At 40.7% G+C, this 21,552-nt stretch overlaps 1 protein-coding gene across 1 annotated transcript; it reads left to right on the plus strand.

Annotated features, from left to right (window-relative positions):
* Positions 1 to 1,163: 1,163 nt before the first annotated feature.
* On the plus strand, positions 1,164 to 16,829 carry LOC119649354 (insulin-like growth factor-binding protein complex acid labile subunit). The gene is made up of 3 exons (XM_038051462.1): positions 1,164 to 1,553; positions 15,023 to 15,438; positions 15,583 to 16,829. Exons 1-3 carry the CDS (start codon positions 1,352 to 1,354, stop codon positions 16,570 to 16,572), a joined length of 1,608 nt encoding a protein of 535 aa, XP_037907390.1. The 5' UTR covers positions 1,164 to 1,351; the 3' UTR covers positions 16,573 to 16,829.
* Positions 16,830 to 21,552: the final 4,723 nt, after the last annotated feature.

The following is a 21,552-nucleotide window of genomic DNA, read 5'->3' on the forward strand; positions in this document are numbered from 1 at the left end:
ATCTCGCTGGGAGAAGTGTTTTGGATCGACTGGTACTTATTTTGATTAATTAAATAAATTTTTGTAAGCTTTACAGTCGTTTTAAATTTTAGTACCAAATCGGCCATTTCATGTGCAACAACCTAATACAAACTAGTCATTTACAAAAGAGGCTTCTGGTTGAGGTCATACTGTGTGGAAGCCGGTTCTCCTGAGGTCTTCCCGAAGCTTCTCAGCTCACTTAAAAAAACACTTTAATACTATCAACTTAAATAAACCGAACTCGACCACACTCTACATTTCATTGACTTGTTAAGAAAGTGTGGATATTTTTGTCTCTCAATATGTATAGTATGTTTAGTTGCTTGCTCTTAACCGCATATTACTATAGTGAATCATGGGTTTTTCGCAGTGAGGTATCTTATTAAAGGTTTCACTTTATTTCCTATTTCTAATCCAGTACGGTCGTTATGCGAATTATCATTCTTCCCCTATGATGGACTGCCCAACGTTATTTCGCGATTATCGTAGTTGTTCGTATAGTCATTGATGATCTTCTCGAGAAATATTGTAACGTACAAAACTCCTTTAAATAACTCAACTTTTCAGTCTTATTATCTTTTTTCCAGAGATGACCGTTTTGAGTCAGAGATTTCAAATTTAATTAGTTACTCATTACGTAGTGTGTTGTCCTTCCAAAAGTAATTATACTCGTCGCTTACGAAAATGATGCAGATTTTGAACTTGACTATTCCAAATATCAGCAGAGAGCTGAAACTAGTGTTGCCTCACTCTTAGACTGCAAAAATTCAAATTAACATGTTACTGAAGTTTGAATAGAATTACCATTACCAACCTTAAATAGGTTGGGCAGGCCGGGGCAGTTTTCCTATATCCAGAAAAGGCAAATTCAGTAATTATCGCTTTCTTGGAAAGATAGTAACTCTTTAATTAAGATGCTTGTATTCGTTCTATCTACCATTATGTGACAGACTGTTAAAAAATGGTTACAAATTGGTACCAAAGTCTCAAGTCATTATATATGTATGAAAAGAGAGTAAGATGCGCAATTCTTGTTATTCCAGTTGCGCTAAAATAACAACAGATTATTATCAGCTCCAAGAACGTTTTGCTGGACAGTGGTGCACTTCTACTCAGTATTTAAAGAAATTCCCCGGACGAGTTGGGGAAGTCTCGCTGAGCGGAAAACCGGAGGAATATATCTGCAATCGATCGGCTGAGCTGATCCACAGAAGCTCGCTCCCACTTAATCCGTGATTACCATTCTAGTTGCGTCTAGAGCTACATCTTGCCGATCATAGTATTTCAGTGGAATTGTGATAAAGCTTGGAGTTGATATTAATTTGGTGACATGTACTGGTATTACCACGTTCCCGTTGTATTGCTTTTGTTTATAAGTTTTGGTGACGGAAATGAAAAGTGTTCATCCTACGACCGAATAATTGAATGCCGAAATATAGATACTATTAAAGAGTTGTCTTCGGAAACAGAGGCAGTAACTTGGGGGCATGTTAAAGTTGTAAATGAGGTCGGCGCTGTGTTTACCATTACAGGTAAAGATTGTTGACAATTAATTGAATTTCTACTTAAAAGTATTCCAGTTGTTAGTGGTGTCAACTATTCCTATTTCCGGATGAAGCTGTCACTTCTAAAAGTTATGCAGAGGCAACTACATTAGTATGTATGTATATGTTATTCGGGAATGGAAAAAAGCGAAACGATCTTTCCGTTCGACCCAACTAAGCTGAGTGAATTAAAAACCACGGCCCCTTACTCTTATCAAGACAACTCAGGGAATCCCTATATTCATCAATTACACTGAACTTTAAAATGAAACCTTGAGGCAACAATAGCACAACTTGTGGAGATAAATACCTCATCTATGGCTACGTTCATTACAGCCGCCAAATCAACGATTTCCTGCACCTTGTGTTGTTCGTGTGAGATGGGATGGCTCGCAGCAATACCCCCATTTTTTAAGGTTTTCTGTCAAACATCACACATGCGAATATAAAATGCATGGGGACACTTTATTTTTACTTTCTTAGTTTTCTTTTAGTTTTTTTCATTAGTGTTTTTAAGGTTAAGGTTACTCGACAATATATATATATATATGCATACGAAGTATGCGGTGATTTCCAATTCAGATCTTTATGCAGTGACTTCCAAGTCCGTTTATAACAATTTGTTGATTCAATAGTTGTTTGAGGTATCATTTTTATCATAGGTAAAATTATTAATTTTTGCTTTTATTAAAAGTCCAGAGTCCATTTACTTAAAATGGAATTTTTTAAAGGCGTTTTGTGAGCACTTTTGTGATTTATATGAATATTGTAAAAATATCATAACACTTTAATATTTAATATGGCTATTCATCAATTTTTGTAAAATGGAAGGGTCTATTTAGGCCCACTTGTCAATAATAACTACCCAAAACTTTTCCACATTGTTCGCCACTTGTTTACACCGGCCACTCTAAGTAAACTTTTTTTTGTTTCTTGAGCCAGTTCATCGTTATTTTCGCCTTATGGTTCGGATCGTTGTCCTGCATGAATAATGTGTCACCCGCGATTAGGATTTCAATATACTACACTATACCATATAACATGCTCTGGATCCTTGGGTGTAGTGACGCATTGGGGACATTCTACATACTAACTATCATGTCGTCTATGCAACTGTGTTAGGTGACAATTCAATTCTCCGCGTTTTTTGCTCAATTCATCTGTCAATACATGGTGTCAGTGTATGGGTCTAGTTGCCTTTTCCGGGATTATAACACCGTTCCCGCCATTTCCTGTACATCTCTTTTCTACTGAGGTCTCTGGGGTTGGTCTGGGGTCACATCATGTGGATTCACCCCAGAAGGTCCACGGGAATCATTCCCGCGATGCACTGCACACCCTCAGCGCGATTGGCCGATACGGCAAACTCATCCTTGCCGGTCCACCACCTTGTCCAATGCTCCAGGATCAATTTCACCCCATCATCCTTGATAGAGATGAACTAGCCTTTACTTCCTTTTCTCATAGATAGTCCAATTGTCCCTTGGAGCTGGTGCTCAGAGGTGGCGGTGAGGGAGACGGGGTGGCAACCCTGTCGGCCAAACCAAAACCAAGTGGCCGAGGAGGCCGTGATGCAGTAGGCGAATACTCCAAAGGCCTAATTAGGGCGATCAGACTCGAGTCTGCACGGGGACTCATCTGAAATGGCAAATTGGTCAAGAAACCTTAACAGGGGTATACTGGTACCATGGGAACCCGGAAAGCCCCTGGACTCTTATAATTCGGGTGAACTCCCGTTGTATGTGAGTACAGCTCGGTTATTTGCGATTGGCTCCCCTAGTGGGAGTTTCATGGTGGTTGTGGTTGTGCTCAAGCGAGAAGAGACCTTCGGGCCTCGGCGTGGTGATGCGTTTCAACACGGGTGCCGTACTCCATACTTCGGTAGAGATTTAGGTAATTCTTGCATCCACCAGTATGAATGCTGAGCCATGCACTTGGTATAGACTGGTACCGTTGTTGCTTGTCTCAGCGGGGCTCTGATTGTGGTCACAAAATCAATCCGTGTCTGAAGAGGACCGTAGGATTAAGTCTCCACGACAGGTACCTAAGTAAAACACCATGAGCTTAACTGTCCCTTGGAGCTCAACTTGCCAACGTTCTCGTGATTACTAACTCGGATTTTGACAGTATTGATTTTCGATTGGTAAAAAAGAATAGTAGCACAAGGCTACGTAAGGTCATGGTTCAAATCTCATTGGTGGCAGTGGGATTTGTATTGTGATTTGACGTCGGATACCAGTGGACTCTACTGTGAATGAGTACCTAAGTCAAATCAGGGTAATAATCTCGGGCGAACGCAATGCTGACCACATTGCCTCCTATAGGGTACTGTACCGTTACGGTTTTGAATGAAGTGCTCTAACACACTTCAAGGCCCTGATCCAGTATGGATTGTTGCGCCTTTCATGTGCCATGTTTTGAGGGCGTAAATGGTTTCGCTTCCATAAAGTTGCACTCATTCAGGGTGCTTTACAGCTATCTCCTCCACAAGGCCGTCTGCAATATCAATCAATATTTTGCAACATCCCAAGTGATCATTTCTTTAACGAACCCATTCTCAGAAACTACCAAACCAAAATTCTGAAATAAATCAAGAAGCTGCTACTATATAGTGCCTAGATTCCGAAATAACTTCCATACTAATGTTTATTGAAGATAATAATAATAATTTTTAATAACTGACTGCAAACCTCCCCCAAAGTTATAATAGGTCGTGTCGCTTCTATGCAAATTCAGTATCAGGTGAAAATGGATATTCGCATTTAATATATGCATATATTACTTGCTAGGTACTGGGGTATCAAATGAAAGGTCTCAATTAGTACTTTTCGAAACTGGTTCAATATTTGATATTAGGTGAAACATAGGGGAGTGAGGGCTCAAAATATGACCCACAAAAAGTGTAACAGGTCTCGTTCTCAGAACCTATCCAACCGAAAAATCTGAAAAAAATCACGCTGGTGGATCTCTACGAAATCTAGGCCTCAAAATATATCCGGTTCCGATATCTGCACAAATAAAGTTAATAATAGTATATTTCCACATTTTAGAAATTTACTCGGAACCCCCCTTATGTTCATCCCAGAAGTACAAAATTTAGCATGCGTATTATAAAGAGCATAATGCACAGTTTGGTAAAGTTTGAAGAAAATCTAACTATTACTAACAAAGTTATAGGGGGTAAAACTTTACCATTTTTTGTGAATTTCGCGCACTCTACAACCTGCATGACGCCATCATCACATATTAATTCATCAATACCACAACGAAGTAAGTTCCTATGAATTGGGTGGAAAAGGATTATTTTGTTTTAGTTTTTTAGTCATTTGTATATAAATATCAATTATTCCAGCGAGACATGTGTGTATGTAGGCATATAGTATATGCGTGCTAATGGACTTTCCGGGTAGTGCCTAATTCAGATAGATATAAGAAGTAAATCGGAAATATGGGTACGATCAATCTATATACGTGCCTATATGTGTACAGTATTCGAAAATAGACAGTTTGTTTGTTTAGGGTGAGCGTAATATCCATGACTGCAATATGTACGTATGTCTCGTAGTTTGGAAAAATATGAAGGAGTATGTTAGATTTGTAGCTATTATATATACGGATAGAAAAATGTGCGTTGAAATTTCTTAGATAAGATGAACACAAAACCTTTATACCCGAAGTGCGAGCTTTCGGTATTCCGACTTGTTTAAGTTGTACTCGTCAATCGTTATCCCTTTCCTGATTAGCGTCATTTTGCTCGTTTTTTCTCATCATTTTCGGCTTGTTTTCGTTATTTCGTAAAACAGCTTCGTTCGGTGTTTTGTGGAGATTTATAAAAATCTCCTTTGTTGATGTGAAAGATCGCGCCATGGTGTTTATATTGTCAACATATGTGACGATTTGGCAGGACTTATAGTGCAACCTGCCATTTGTGTCCACAGATAACTTTTGTATAACCTGCGCGAGTGTGAAATTGAACTGTCTCCAAGGAATCTGCTATCATTGAATCTGAACTGCCCTATTGTGTAGGACATTGTCATTCGTGCAAATTTAACCAGTTTTATTGGAATTCCCACGTCAAGCGTTACTTTGTACAGTACATTTATATGCCTGTTTCAAGTCAACGAACATTTTGATGGACGTCGTTGTTGAATTCTCAACATTTTCTAGCACCTGTTTGGCCGTAAATTGTTGATCTTCCAGTTCTTGGTATTCACCAATCGTATTATCGGCGAACAGTATAATTCTTCTCTTTTTATTTTCTAGAGCGTCAAAAGTAGTGAGGTGCCTCTGTAATGCCAACTTGCCAGCTTTTTTGTGGATAGGGCACAGCACACTCTCTGACTACTCTTGCGGAATCTCTTCATGGTTCCAGATGGTGGAACGGTCACGGTCCATGGAGCGCTTGACTCCATGAGTTCAGCGGCAATGTCATCTACGCATAGCACCTCGTTCATTTTCTGATTTTTGATAGCTGATTCTATTTCTTCCAATGTCGGCAGTTTAATGTTAGTGAGTTCTGGTGATTGAATTGTGTATGAGAGGTTGAGAACTTCTTTGAATTAAGACCTCCATCTCCTTCGTAATACACTTTCGTCCCCAATGATTGCCCGTTTTTGTTTTTACAACGGGTAATTTTTCTTGAATTCTTCGTCGAAATGTTTTCGCGTCTTTTGCATTAACATTTTATTAGCTGTTCGTCAGAGATTTTCGTAATCTTCTCTCTTTTTCCTTGTATTTCGTATTATATGTTTTCTGTTTGCCTCGTTTTCTTATCAAGCGTTTCCTGGCATTCATCGACAAACCAATCATATCCAGCGGGATTCATATCCAACAACTTCTTCTGCTGTTGTTTTGATAATGCATTTTAGGGTATACCAGGTGTCATCGATGGGCTTCCTCGTGAGATTCTGGAGAATTTTTAGAATTTCGCTATTAAATCATTTAGCTTCCCCACCCTCAATGTATCTTCTCGTTCCGAACCTTACCGTTAAAATCACCTAGCAATATCTTGACGTCATTCGAAAGCAATAAGTCGTAGTCTTTCCAGGCTATCATAAAATTGCTGTTCGTCGTCTTTTTCTTAAATTAGAGCGTGTATCTTGCCAAGCCATATATTAAACAACTGTGCTATTATGCGAAGCGCACACAATCTTTCGTGTATAGGTTTGAAATTGATTACATTTGCTTTAAAGTTCCTATCCACGATGAAAGCAACTCAAAACTCACGTTTGTTTGCTAGTTATCCACTCTTCAAGATTGTACGCAACCTTGTGTCGGGTATCCCACAACTATTCCAATTCGTTCTCTGGACTACTAGGCCTTTGGTAGCACCAGGTTTGTTTAGAAATCTCATATTCCAGCATCTAAGAGCATAGTTATTCATTCGTTTCCATGATATCAATCTTGTTCAAGCCCTCCCACCTGTTTCTATACGTGATATTTGGTTTTTTGATGACGGGATGTAAGCCCATCGCTCCGAACCCCCAATCTGGAGGACCAGGTCAGTTACATTAGACCCCCTTCGGCGAAGGGGTCTCATCAGGATGGATGCAGTATGGTGGAGTTATCTCAACTCCCCTCTACTTTTTTGGCTTTTTCCGATCACGTTCTTTTTACTGAAGATAATACTAAATGCATTGCCCCAAACGCTCCCCCTTTACCTGGATTCCAGACCAGCATACTATTAACATAACAACACAATAATATACACATAAATCTCAAATCATCATCCAGTGCATCAAGCCAACGTTCTTTTGGACGGCCTGTTGGTCATTTCCCATCGATTTCGATGTTCGGACCAATTTTCCGCAGTTATTAGAAAACCTGGCCTGGTTAATTATTTGAACAATGTCGGGAATACTTTTATCGAGAATGCGTGTAAAAATCTTCATGGTAAGAGACTGCACCGGGGCCTGTCCTACCGCGTCGACTCTGGTGAACGCACTAGCATTTCTCCTTAGCTTTGTAACCAATGGCGGCGATCATTACTTTTTTTAACAACATTGAATGCGTTTTCTTGGTTGGCGGTCGCGGGACCTGCCGTCAAGAGAAATCAGGTAGAATTTAGCATATTCAAGTAACTCCAACTATAGTTAATTTATCTCTTTCCATGATCTCAGCATTTTATTACTATTTTACCGGGGGTATTGCAAAATACCATGTCGGAGTTTGTAGAATGAATATCAATATATATACACAATATCTTAAAAATACATATTATTGTGACTTTAGAGTTTTGCGAAAGGTAAAACCTTTTTTTCACCAAATATATATATGGGGTACTAAATGATAGGTCTCGGTTAGTGCTTTCCAAAGTGACGTCTTTTGTGAAAGTGGAGAGTGCGAGGGCAGCTAAATGATCATTCTCAGAAACTAGCCAACCGAACGACCACCCCTTTTTCTCGTTTGCGAAAATGTTGATAGGCATCACTGCCGAGATGACAAATGTTCCATCGTCTGAGACAGCCCTGAAAGCAGATACCACCATCAGAGTTGTTCTTTTATAAACATATATATCATATATGTGCATTATGTAGAATATTTTCCCCAAGTTGGGATTGCTTGCAGCAAGATAGAGCTCACTACCCTAGCTATAACCAGCTTACAAATAAAACGCGCGGTCCTCTACATTCAATATTATTCTTATTTATAGTGGATGCTCGTAAATTCTTGTTATGCACATCCAGAAGGCAAGTCTTAAAGCTACTGTTGATCGCAAAGTTGTCAATCTGATTGCTCGTACGGTGTCGGTCAGTGGAAACCCACTCACAATTTAGCAGCAGTAACTAAACCGTGGAAGATATAGAAAACCACCAACCATCAACTGTGATTGTTGCTGTTGCCAAAACTGTGTTTTTGATTTGGATTACCCTACAGAACCTCATAATCTCAGATCGTTTATCTGCTGTACCTTGCCCATAAACCTTAGGCTTCCTGAAGAAACACTTATAAAGTCTTGGCTTCAATTCGGACCGATAAATACGCTCTTTATTACGGCGATCGACGTAAACCTGGCATGCGACATTTTACCTGTTTAACACTCTAATCTCAACAAATTCGAATGTCAACAATTCATTTTGCCTACATATTCTACTCTATATCTAGATGCAGTTGATGTCAAACAAAAAAAAAACGATTCCTCGGATCCGACACACGGGATGATCCCCTTAAGCATAGAAGCTGGTTTTATATCGCTGGAATTCTGGCTCGACATGGAGAAAGTGACTCTCGATATCGTTATCGATGTGCGTGTGCCTTTTCTAGAAATCAACCAATCGCTTTCGATAAATAAAAGTCGTAGCTGTGAGGTCACTGCCTATCCGAGGCACTGATGACGTTTATTCTTAAACCCTAACTCACAAGAACAATTTCACTATGTTCGTTTATGAAGCAATAAGTCTCCCCAAATCTGTGCCAGTCCAACTATAGAGGCTAGAAGGGCGGACTACACTGCGAAAAATTTTAAATTTGAGATATTCGTTAATGTGAAAACGCCAATTGTGAAATGCCACTTCATTCAAGCTGCGCTGATGCGTGAAGCAACTTTTAAATCGTCGGTCATCAAAAACCTCATTTTATTTCAGACCCTACTGCATAAGACAATTATTCTACTTTTGGACAAGTAGCTCGAAATCAGCTTCACACTGTCACACCCTGGGAAAACATAATCTGCATAGAATAGTGTATAGGGCGCTGGACGTCGGATTCTTCGCGTGACAGCGTCAATGATAAGAACAAAGGGAAAAGGCTTTAATATGATTTCCACACATGAAGCCTTTGAGTAACAGTGGCGGTCACTTTCCATGTGTTACTCTAACAGAACATTGACGTGGAAGAGCCTTAATTTAATGTTAATGTGGAAATGACAGCAACGATAACACGCGCTCTCGTATATCGCTCTAATAATATTATACAATCTACTGCCAAAAAGTAAAATCTTGAGGTGAAAAATAAATAAAATTGTTGACAGTAATAAGGTCTTCCAAACTTTCATTTCACATAATAATTTGGAATCGTTTGGTCGAACTTCTCCGGAAGCAGCATTTTTCAATTCAACTATGTTTTTTTTGCGAAGTTCCAAAATGCGGCCTTTCAAATTGACTGAAATTTTTTTGTTTTCCTGTGAATATGTGCAGGTTTTTAATTGAAATTTTTTGCGATATTGAGTAACTAAGATAATACAGGGTGCGGCAGCATAACTTCCTTTTTTCAAAACTCAATAAAAACTATTCTATGCATCGGAAAATATTTATTTATGTTTTATAATGTAGGTACATGTCTAAAGTTTTTATTTACATTGTTTTGAAGATCAAATCTGTTAGGTGACGTCCCCCATTTTCCATACATTGCGTAAACCGATTTCTGGCGTTTGTCATGACTCTTGTTAGCATAGCACGTGTTATGTTGGCAATTTCTTCTTGAATGTTGGTCTTCAAATCTTGTAGGCTTCTTGGACGGTTCACATAAACACGGGATTTCAAAAAACCCCATAGAAAAAAATCTCAAGGGGACAGATCAGGAGAGCGTGCCGGCCATTCCAAATCGCCACTAATTGAGATAAGGCGCTCTGGAAAGTGTTCCCTCAAAACAGCCATCGATGCTCTTGAAGTGTGTGCTGTTGCACCGTCTTGTTGGAACCAAGTGTCCCCCAAATCCAAATTTTCTAGCCATGGGAAAAAAAATTCTGTAGCATGTTTGCATACCGGTCCGAATTCACTGTCACTATAACCTCATTTTCCTCAAAAAACCAGGGACCAATAATTCCAGCTGAGGAAATTGCACACCACACTGTGACTTTGGGTGAATGCAAAGGCTTTTGATGCAATTCTCGAGGGTTGGTGTCAGCCCAGTAGTGCATGTTTTGTTTGTTAACCGACCCACACAAATGAAAATGGGCTTCATCGCTAAAAACAACAATAGCACCCTCGGGAACGACATCAAGAAGAAGCTCACACGCGTTCATCCGAGAATTGAAGTCACGTTCTGAAAGTTCCTGCACTATCGCCATCTTATAGGGATGAAAATGAAGATCATCACGAAGAATTCTTCTCACAGAACGATCGGATAGTCTAAGGGCAGATGGGTGTTTGCGCGCAGAACGCCGTGGCGATCGCAAACATTGACGATCTCACTGCTTCAATGTTCTCAGGTGATCTAACGGGCCGAGGGACTCCAGTTCTTCCTTTTGTCGCATTTGCAGTTTGTCTGAATGTAGTGACCCATGTAACAATTGATTTGCGGTCTGGGACGGGAGCCAACGGGGCTAAATTAAAGCGATTCCGAAATGCACGCTGTGTTGCAATAACCGAACATCCGCTTGAAAAGTAAACCTCAACGACAAAAGCACGCTCATCACTATTCCAACGCATGATGGCGACTGAACCGTGTCGGGACAAAACTTTACAGTATCCCCTCTTGAACGAGACCACTAGCGCTCCGCTATGACATAAACTAACTGAGTGGCGCGCATTTTAAAAAAGGAAGTTATGCTGCCGCACCCTGTATTAAGATTTTGGGAAAATTTAGTTTGATATTCTGAAAAATATACAGACGACTATAATTTCTTTCAGGGACGCAGTCCCGCTTCTACGCCGAGAGCATGATCGAAGTGGTTATCAGATATTCGCTTCCTTATATTAATCTGCCAACACAACATGGGGGCGAATTATATCAGTAGGAAAAACTGTCTTGGCCGAACCCGGTCGAAGCTGAAATAATTTTTGTTTGGAATTGTCCCAGTCCTCAGGCCTCCTTTCCAAACAAATATGGATATGCTGCTTTTTTCTTCCTTATTACTTATTCTTCATTCACTAAAATTTCAAAGAAGGGTATTACTTCCTAAACAATAGCTTCCGTACTCGCATTTGCCAATTGCAATAGGAACCGCGCAAAATTAGTCAACCTACTGTTTCTAGAACTTAGAAGAAAAAGTGCGCCAAGAAGGCAGTGATCTCGCAAAAAGTGGAAAGAGAAATGATAGGTGAAAGTCTACGGAGGAAATAGTAAAAGATTCGAATGATGCATCATGCATGCACGCAGTATTAGTGGAATAAGGTTTGCATTCAAGAGAACAGTCTTTCTAAAATTTAGAAAAGAATCTTCCAAGCATTAAATTTTACAAATATGTTTTTAATTTTTTTATTTATCTTTAGTGACAAATGCCGACATAAGATTTGTTCTGAGATTCCCACAAAAACATTATCGTGATGGTTGTATGCAAAAAAGTTAAATATTCCCTTGCTGCAGCGAAATGGAGCTGTATTTCTGCTGAAGGTCCTTGGCTTCTATATTTTATTACTCCAACAATGAACAGTGACCAATGCATGAAAGCAGTGAAAGCTGCTTTGCTGCCATATATGAACACACTAAGGTAGACATCACCGTCATGTTGTTGAAAAAAGTCAGAAATCCTTGCAAGACATTTCCACTTGAATTCTTTACAATTTTCACTGAAACGACAAGTTTGATCTATTATAACTTTGTTAGTGTAGTGCGATATCCATCAAACTTGGTCGGGTTATGCTTTGCACTATGCCTATATTACTGTAAAATTTGATGATTCTAGGCTGAGCTTAAGAGGGAATTATCAGCCAATTACTAAAAATTATGTGAAAAGATACACTCTCGGTTCACGGTGTCGAAATATAGTTGCCATTTACCCTTTAGTGTAGTATAATGTGTTTGCCACACCTGGTAGATATCGTTCCCGGTTACCTGAAATGCGCTTCAGCTCTCCCCACGATGTCCTGAGGCGACTGCACCCCTTGGGAGAGTGGATTCCGCTGCATGACGTAGTTAACAATGCAATTGCCGCATCTCCTCCATGTGTGACCTATCCATCGCCACTTCCGCTCTCCGATCACAGACAAAATTCTTCGTTTGGGGTAGTGTCGGGCCAGTATACTCCGATAATACGACGCAAATACGTAATCACGAAGTATTGGAGCCTTTGAGTAACAGTGGGGATGAGTTACTCCTATATACCAATGCAGGGAGAATACTAGCACAGAAGAGTCTCAATTTGGTCATGGTATTGATAACTACATTTCTAGATTTTAGACTACGCAGCGAAAGCGAATCTAGCGCTGCTAATGCGTCCGGCAACATTCAAATCGGTGACACTGTCGCCAGATACGACGCTTCCTTGATATACAAATTAATTATTACCTTCAATGCTTCGCCCATTAATGCAGATAGGGAGGGGGCGACGACCCGTCAGAATGAGAACATTTGTTTTCCTTTGTTCTGTTCATCTTCAGACCAACTCTACCGGCTTCTCCTTCCAAATCCAGAACCACTTGGCCAAGGTCCATTATCCAGTGAGAGAGTAAACAGATGTCATCAAAGTAGTCGAGGTGTCCCCCGAATAAAGCGACATGACGTTCCTCATGCTGCTTTGATAATAAGAAGAAATATTATCTGGGACGATATACTAACCTGGTGGATTCCGCTTTGGATCTTACTTCGGTTGCAGCACGTGACATTTTGCTCTCTGATAATAGCATGTCCCTTCTGTGTAGAGCACGCCAGACACACTCCTGGTCACGCCTTCGAAAGCTTTCTCGAAATCGATGAAGAGCAGATGCAGCGAAAATCTAAACTCGAAGCACTGTTCCAAAATGAAGCGTGGGATGTTGATGTAGTGAATGCAGAAGGATCCGAAGCGAAAACCAGCCTGCTCTCTATCGATCAAACTTTCGAGAAGTTCTTTGATGCGTTCCAGGATTATTTTCGCTTTTATCTTTGCAGGAAGCACGCAGATACCTCTCCAATTGTCAATTTACAACTGATGCCCTTCTTTGCAATCTCAACGATCATTCCTCTCTTCCACTGGACAACTTCTCCCCAGATTTCCATACGAGTGGAAGTAGCAGATCTGCTGTAACCGCAGGTGAAGCGATAAGTAACGCTGCATGGAGACCGCCAACTCCAGCCGCTTTCTGACGGCATTGGCGGCCGAAATCATTTCTCTTCTGTTTAGAGGAGCAGTCCTTATCCGCACGTTACAGTGACTAGCCATTTAATCTACAAGAGCAGGAACCTCACCAGATGTGATACGGTTAAGAACCGTGGTGAAGTGCTCTTTCCACCTTTTCAGTTGCTCATCATTGTGGATGAGAAGTCGACCGTCAATTTCCTTCACAGGAAATCATTGCGTTTTACGGCATCTTTCACTTTCCTCACCAGCTCAATAACAATTTCCGTTTTGTCACGGTACACATTATTCTTGGGATTTCGATTGTTGTCGGAGTTCAATCGCCTCACTGGCAATCACTCGCAGCCAGCAACAGAGCCTTTAACCCCTTCTGTCCATCGATCCGCTTCCAAGATTCCGCAGTTACTCAAATTTTATGGTGCCCCATCGGAACGTGGTCGATGACCTGCGCAGTACCCGAAAAAAAACATTTTCGATGGCGGTCCAGTGCTCATCGATATTCTCTGGCGGATTACTCAGTATATGTGCGGTTTCATCAGCAAGATAACTCCCCCACTGTCGAGAGACAGCTGGATTATATAAGCCATCGATAATAAACATTTAAAAGTCGCAGCTCCCCAAAGTTGCGAAAAGTGGCGGACACAACACGCAAGCGAACATAAGCGACCATCAAATGGTGATCTTTTTCCTAACCTATGTTAGCGCCTCTCTTGTTATGAACATCCAGGGGATAACTCCTAAATCTATTTCTGACCGTGAAATGGTCGACCTGATTGCTCGTAACCCACCTTATAGCAAGCTTTGTGCTCGAATAATCTGCCATCAATGACGAGGTGGTGGCATTAAGATCACCCATCACAATCACAATGTCACCTTTAGGAAGTCTCTCCTGAACTGCGTGTAATTGCTCGTTGAAAACCATTCGGTAGCCATCAGAAAGAACCCGACACGGAATTCCCGTCTACTATCACCTGGCTTGCCATGGTACAAAAGCACATTGCCATACTTGTATCAAAAGAGAGAGAAGTACACTACACGCTTAAGCTCAAAATGTTTAGCTTATATCGTTGGAATTCCCGTCCGAGTTATAGAAAACGAGCATTCTGAGGACCCTCGCCACCGTTGTCGACGAACGTGCGCACATTCGAGAAACCAATCATATTGCGTTTTTTATAGCCAAAGGTCTTCGGCATGAGGTTAGTCCATATCCGAAACGCTATTAACGTTTCGGTAGCAATAAAGCCTCAAAACTTGCACGTTGCTAGCCCATAAATATCTATCCCTTTTAGACGTCAAACTTTGAATGTATTTGAAACCCCAGCTCAGAATGCTTTCCGTACTTTGATACCCACTCCGCTGGACCACTTAATGCTTCTTCCAATGCTTTCAGTTAGTAAAATATTGTGTCAAGTTTTTTTCCTATAGAATGTTTCTAAGTCCTTAGTGCAGGCGTGTCATAAGTTAATAATTCTATTGTATGTAGGTTTGAATACTATATAAGCAAATATTGATTTCTTTACAGAGCAACACAACAATCAACTCCGATCTGTCGAATACTTGGATCTATCCAAATCAGGGCGCCTAATTTTGTCTGATCATGGCTTCAAAGATTTTGAATTCTTACGAGCGCTCAACATATCTAGTACTCGTTTGGATGCTATTAAAGTTAGCTGGTTTGACCGATACAATGTACTGGAAAACCTGGACCTAAGTCATAACTCAATCGAATTCCTGACCCCGGTGGAACTGCGGAATCTACCCAAACTGAAGATACTCAACGTCTCACACAACTACATCAAATCGATTGAACCGAAAACTTTTGCTCATATGACCCTATTGGAGACGTTGGATCTGAGTTTTAACTTGCTGCAATCAATTGCCTTTGGTGAGGTGCCCAAATTGAAAGCGCTGGACCTGCAATCAAATCTCTTGGAAGTGGTATGTATGTTTCCCTTTATTTAAACTTGTATCCTGTTCAACAACATTCTCTTTTACAAATACAATTTGAGCAGAGTTCGACAATTTTCTTGTTTTTCCTTTACAACCATATTACAATACTACCCTTTATATGTCTTTTTGCAGATTCCTGCAGCCAATTCCGTGTCTGTATTCGAAGGAATGCCACTGCTAGAAACATTGAACCTAAGACTGAATAATATTAATGAAATTGCAAGTGGAGCTTTCTCTGGCATGAATCGCCTCAAAAGCTTGAATTTATATGGCAACCAATTAAAATCAATAAAGCAGGGCATATTCACGGGAATGTCAAGATCCCGACTGGAAATTTTAGACCTCAGCGAGAATGATTTACAGGACATTGCAGACGAAAGTTTTAAGGAACTTGTCCGACTCCAGACTCTCAACTTATCAGCGAATTCATTAATACAACTTTCAGGCAAAACCTTTATAGGTCTGCAGTTGGTGAGACGCCTTTATTTGTGCGAGAACGATATTTACCGACTGACTGAGAAGACTTTCGAACCATTGAATTCTTTGGAACTGCTAGATTTGGTTGGAAACAATCTGCAGACCCTGTCGAGTCAAGTTTTTGGCGGATCTGGGAGCAGATTGAAGAAACTATTCCTCAGCAGGAACAGTATCGCCAGCCTTCCGGGTGATTTATTTCAACTAACACCTAACATTGACTACCTCAGTATAGCTTTCAATGAGCTCACCACACTAGACCCGAATTTGTTCAGTCCGCTGGTCAACCTCAAGAAATTGCATTTAGGCCACAACTTGCTGGAGCAAATTCCCCCTAAGGCTTTTGATGATATCAACTTTGTTACCGAGTTGCTTATTGACCATAACAAGTTAACATTTTTACCTGAAAGCAGTCATAAGGACACCCTCCCTAAACTTGTGAAGGCGTCAATTGAAGGAAACCCGTGGCAATGCCCATGCCTGGATCTGATTTTGGGATTTTTGTCTGTGAGAAATATTGACTACCGACGTGATCAGTATTTCGATGGGCAGAAACCCGTTTGTGTTGTTACCAGAGTTGACTTCTGCGTAAGAAATTTGACACTTGTTAAGCGGGAAGGGATTGTCGATTTGTTTACTGGCAGATAGTTTCCGTAGAAATGCCATTAACAAAAAATAAAGACAAAGCGTTTGATAAATGCAAATATTTTTACATGGAATGAAATAGAAAAAAAGAAAATTAACAAAAGTGTGAAATGTGTCATAGTTAATATCATCGAATTAACTGAAAATCTGTCATAGTTAATGTTATCGTCATCATATCCATTATATTCACAATAGAAAAGTTAAATGAATTTTAGTTCATAAGAAAAGAAGTAATAAAAATCTTTGATGATTGACCATCTCTTTGATGTCCTGCAATTGTTCGCATTAAAGGGTTTTCTTGTGTTAATTTTTCTCTTTTACATACTTTGTTGGTTAAAAGGTTAATGAATAAGTGTGAACTATTATGTTGATATCTACTTTCATTTTGATTCTGTAAGTACATTTCCGACCGCTCGTCGAACGGTCCCCTTCCCCATACACTAATAATTAGTAATAAGAGCTTTTCCTTAAAATATAGTTTCTTGATGCACGCGGTAGCATAGAGAAAAAACTAAATGCAATAGATTTTCATCAAAACTCAAGAAACACTTTTGTTGCATTCGTTGCACGTCACTTGAAAAACTTGGATACTACCGCGCACGATTTGCTCTCTTTTCGTCCCCACGCTGTAAAATGTGCACGCTGAGAACGCGATTTTGTTTTTGGGTGTTGGGCAAAGAAAACCTTATTAAAATCGGTTTACTGTCTGTCTGTCTGTTTGTCATCCGCATTTTTCAGAAACGGTTGTCACCATTAGAACTATAGGTGCGAGAAGAGTCAATTACTTCAGGCAACCGTTCTTGGAAATTACCTACTTGAAAAATCTGAAAAAAAATTTTTCTAGACGTGTTGTTCATTGGTAGAGGTTGCAGGTCGTCCGGAACGTTTTCCGTCTTCAACACTTTCACGACCAAACACTCATTTCTGGCAAAGCATAGTTCCTAGTTGCTTTCTGTATCATCCTGGACATCCTGGGCACCTGAAATTTCATTCTGCAGGCAAAAATTTAAGGGAGTCATCCCGTGTGTCGGATCCGCGGAATCGAATTTTCTTTTTTTGCATCAATTGTATCTAGATATAGTGTAGAATATATGGGCAAAGTGATTTTTTGATATTCGGAATCGTTCGGAAATTATAGTGTCAAACACGTAATAAGTCACATGTCAGATTTATGACAACCGCCGTAATAAAGCGCGTATTTATCGGCAAAATGACGTTCGAATAACTTCGCTAAAATGATAAGAATTGAAGCCAAGGCTTTACTTGTGTTTCTTAATTATCATTGTCGTTTAGGAACATGTTAAAACAATTGGACCATTTTAAAGGTTTTGGGTGTAAAACCTTATTAACATCGAGGAGCATATAAAGGAGGATGAAGTAGCCATAAATAATTCTCAGAAACGTACAAAATTGATGGTCACTCAGCCCATGGTATGGACCTCGACGCCTACGACAATTTATACATCAGTAGGTAGCCCACAGACACTTGATTGAATTTACACATTACTCCGCCCCCAGCTGATATCTTGCGGGTTCAGCAGAGCAACCCGACCACGTGAACCCGCCAATGAGTTTACTGGGCGAACCTGACACTTCGCGGGCTCTTCGAAAGCTTTCAATTTCGACAAGGAGGCCCACTTGAGTCTGCCGCGAACATCGAGCTTGAAGGAATTCTCCCCTCACTCCAGAAGTCTAAAGGGACCCTCGTATGGTGATTGCAGCGGCCTTCGAGGGGCGTCCACCCGAGTGGGGATCAGTGAGCACGTCTCGAGGTTCCTGGGGGTGTTGACCTTCGTTTTCGTGTGTCGCAAAGGTGGAGTTGGCCGTAGCTTCGAAATCGCGTCTGAGCAGACGGAGTCGTTTGACCGTACTGTGATGTTCAGCATAGGGTTAGCGAGGTAACGCAGATTCTTTCCGTACACTATCTCTGCGGGGCTGGCTGTGAATTCCTCCCGGTAGACCGTGCGAAGGCCAAGGAAGACGAAAAGGAAGGACCCCGAACACGACGAATCGTCGCAAGCCATTAAGGCGGCCTTTAGTGTCAGGTGCCATCAACATCCCATTCGATTGCGGATGGTATCCCGTAACCCTGTGGCGTTTGAAGCTAAGGATGTTGCCTAACTCCGAGAAAAGAATAGACTCAAACTGCATTTCCTGGTCCACAATGATTACAGCTGGTACGCCCGGGATCCACTCTCGACAGAGGGCCTCGGCATATGATTGTGCCATAATATCAGTCAGAGGTGGAAATCATATATTTCATTAAATAATTCGTTGCCAAAATCAGCCGGAATGAATGGCCCGTGTCCCTTGTCTGAGGTTTCGCAGAGTAAATAGGAGTTTGAGTTGAAGATAGGAAACTACTTGAACTTGTATTTGGAGTTTGCCTTCAGGCTCTGAAGCTCTGCGTCGTCTTTCTGTGCCTCGGCGATTGCCGTATAATCAACCACGGCGGGGACTGTGACCTCCGAGATTCGAGAAAAAGCGTCTGCAACAATATTGTTTTTTCTAGACCCGTGTTGGATATCAAAAGTGAACTGGCTGATAAAACGCAAGTACCGAAGTTGGCGAGGGAGCGCTTTGTCGGGCTTTTGTTTAAGCGCGAAAGTAAGGGGCTTGTGGTCCGTGAACTCGGTGAATGGCCTGCCCTCAAGGGGAAAACGGAAGTATTTGAGAGAGCGGTACGCGACGAGTAGCTCACGATCGTAGGCGCTGTAGTTTCGTTGAGCTAGGTCAAGTTGCTTCGAAAAGAAACTCAACAGTTGCCAGGTTTGATTCACCCGCTGGTGAAGAGCGGCGCGTACCGCCGTGTCTTAGGCATCGACGAACACAGCTAGGGGTACATCTGGCCGAGGAAATGCTACTAGTGTTGCATCAACAAGCCGATGTTTGACCGTTTCAAACGCATGGACTTCCTGAGCAGAGCACGCAACCTCGCGGGAGTCTTTAGTTCCTTATCGCTTCAACCTTGTCTGCGTCAGGTTGGATTCCGTCAGGGGTTATCATGTGGCCGAGAAATTTCTCCTGGTTCTGTAGAAATCTGCATTTTTCAACGTTCATAACGAGTCCGGCCTCAAGGAAACGTTCCAAAATACACTCAAGATGGCCCAATTGCTCAGATTCGGAAGAAGAGGCGACCAAAACATCATCTATGGATACGAAACAAAAGTTTAAGTTTCGCAGGACAGAGTGGATGAATCTCTGGAATGTCTACGCAGCGTTGCACAAGTCAAAAGTCATCCTGGTGAACTGAAACAGTCCGAAAGGTGTGCAGATAACCGTTTTCGGAATGTCTTCCGGCTAGATCTAAGGCCGTTTACAATTATCTCTTACACTTAGCTAAACAATCTTACTAGAATATTTAATTTACGTTTTTCTCCTTTATGTTTGATCGCGTTGATGGGTGACCGGTTAGTGATCTTTTTTCTTTCGCCTGCCTCCTACCAGGCCGTCAGTTGTGTCTACGGCCGTTCAATGCGTCGGCAGAGGCGAATTCAGCACGGCAATGCGCTCGTAATTCGTGTCTCCGATATGTCGCCACAACCGTATCAAAGAGGAATTTGCATGTGGTCGCAAATCCTTCGATATTCTATAAGGAACGTTAACGATGAACTCCCTGGTTCTTAACCGTATCACATCCGGTGAAGTTCCGTCTCTTGTGGATGAAATGACTAGTCACCGTAATATTCGAATACGAACTGCTTCTAGAAAGAAATCATCTCGGCCATCATTGCTCTCAAGCGGATTCAAATCGTTGGGCTTGACGGTCTCCTCTCAGAGTTATTTATGGCTGCTCCTGCAGTTTCTTCAGATCTAGTAGTTTCAATCGTACGAAAATCCTGGGAATTTGCTACATTTCCCAGAGGTTGGAAAAAAGGAATAATCGTTAAGATTGTGTTGCTATATAGGAGTAGCGCATGGAAAGTGACCACAACTCTTACACAGAAGCTTCAAGCCTTCGTCAAAACTTGTCTGCGACGTGTCATCGACCGACGTCAAAGATAGATACTCCATAGTACTCACCCGCTCTAACATCCATCATGAGAAATGATTTATGAAAAACAATTTTCAAACTTTGTTTTGTTTGTTTGTTAAAATAGGAATTGTTTATTATCGTTAAGTATGGAATGCGATTGTTAACAAACCTGCTAATAACTGTTTGTTCCCTGGATATGGATGCATAAATGCAATAAGAATATCAAGTACGACAAACGTTTTCTAATATTATATTAGATATATCATATCAGTGACTTATACCATTATTTTCTCACATCTCCAAAGTAATATAACACTTCTGTAAACATCCATGAATAAATTAAGCATCCTAGCTTGAAACTAGTATTAGCCATCATTATTCTTTCTTTACCAAAAATTGTTAACTAAACAAACCTGATCAACTTATGTAAATGCAAAATGCAAGATCAGCATTTTGTATCCTTTGCTCTCAAAGATGTAAATATAAACATCCAATCTAACTTGAGTTAGTTATGAAGTTCAGTTGTTGCAGGCGGTTGATAAAGTCATTGGAGTTCCATATCAGTGAAGTTGCTTGTGAATACAGTACCCAGATGTAACTCAGAGTTAATAAATCGGTACTCCGGCGTTATCGTTAAATATTTTTTTATGAACTTGTTGTGCGGGAATCATAACCCTTTCCTTCAGTGCTAGTAGTAATTATTATTGATTTCAGTTTTTAATCTTGCATCCTGCGAAAGATCGGAGATAGAATGATTTACACAGCAATCTACTTACCTCTTTGTTAACCTCCGTTGTGTTGAATAACGTGCTTCGCCCCTGTTGATCGCTTATGTTGATTGTTGAACCTACTTTGACCTACCGCTTTGTTGATGTGTTTTCAAACCCCTTACAAATTTTTCATATGTCCGAAGTAAGTACAAGGTGGTCAAAAATAATCACCCGATGTTCTTTTGCTGTATTTTTTTAATGAAAAGCTTTGGTCCTGCTAATAAAATTTATTTATTT

This window comes from Hermetia illucens, chromosome 2 (genome assembly GCF_905115235.1).
Source record: "Hermetia illucens chromosome 2, iHerIll2.2.curated.20191125, whole genome shotgun sequence".
Lineage (NCBI taxonomy): Eukaryota > Metazoa > Arthropoda > Insecta > Diptera > Stratiomyidae > Hermetia > Hermetia illucens.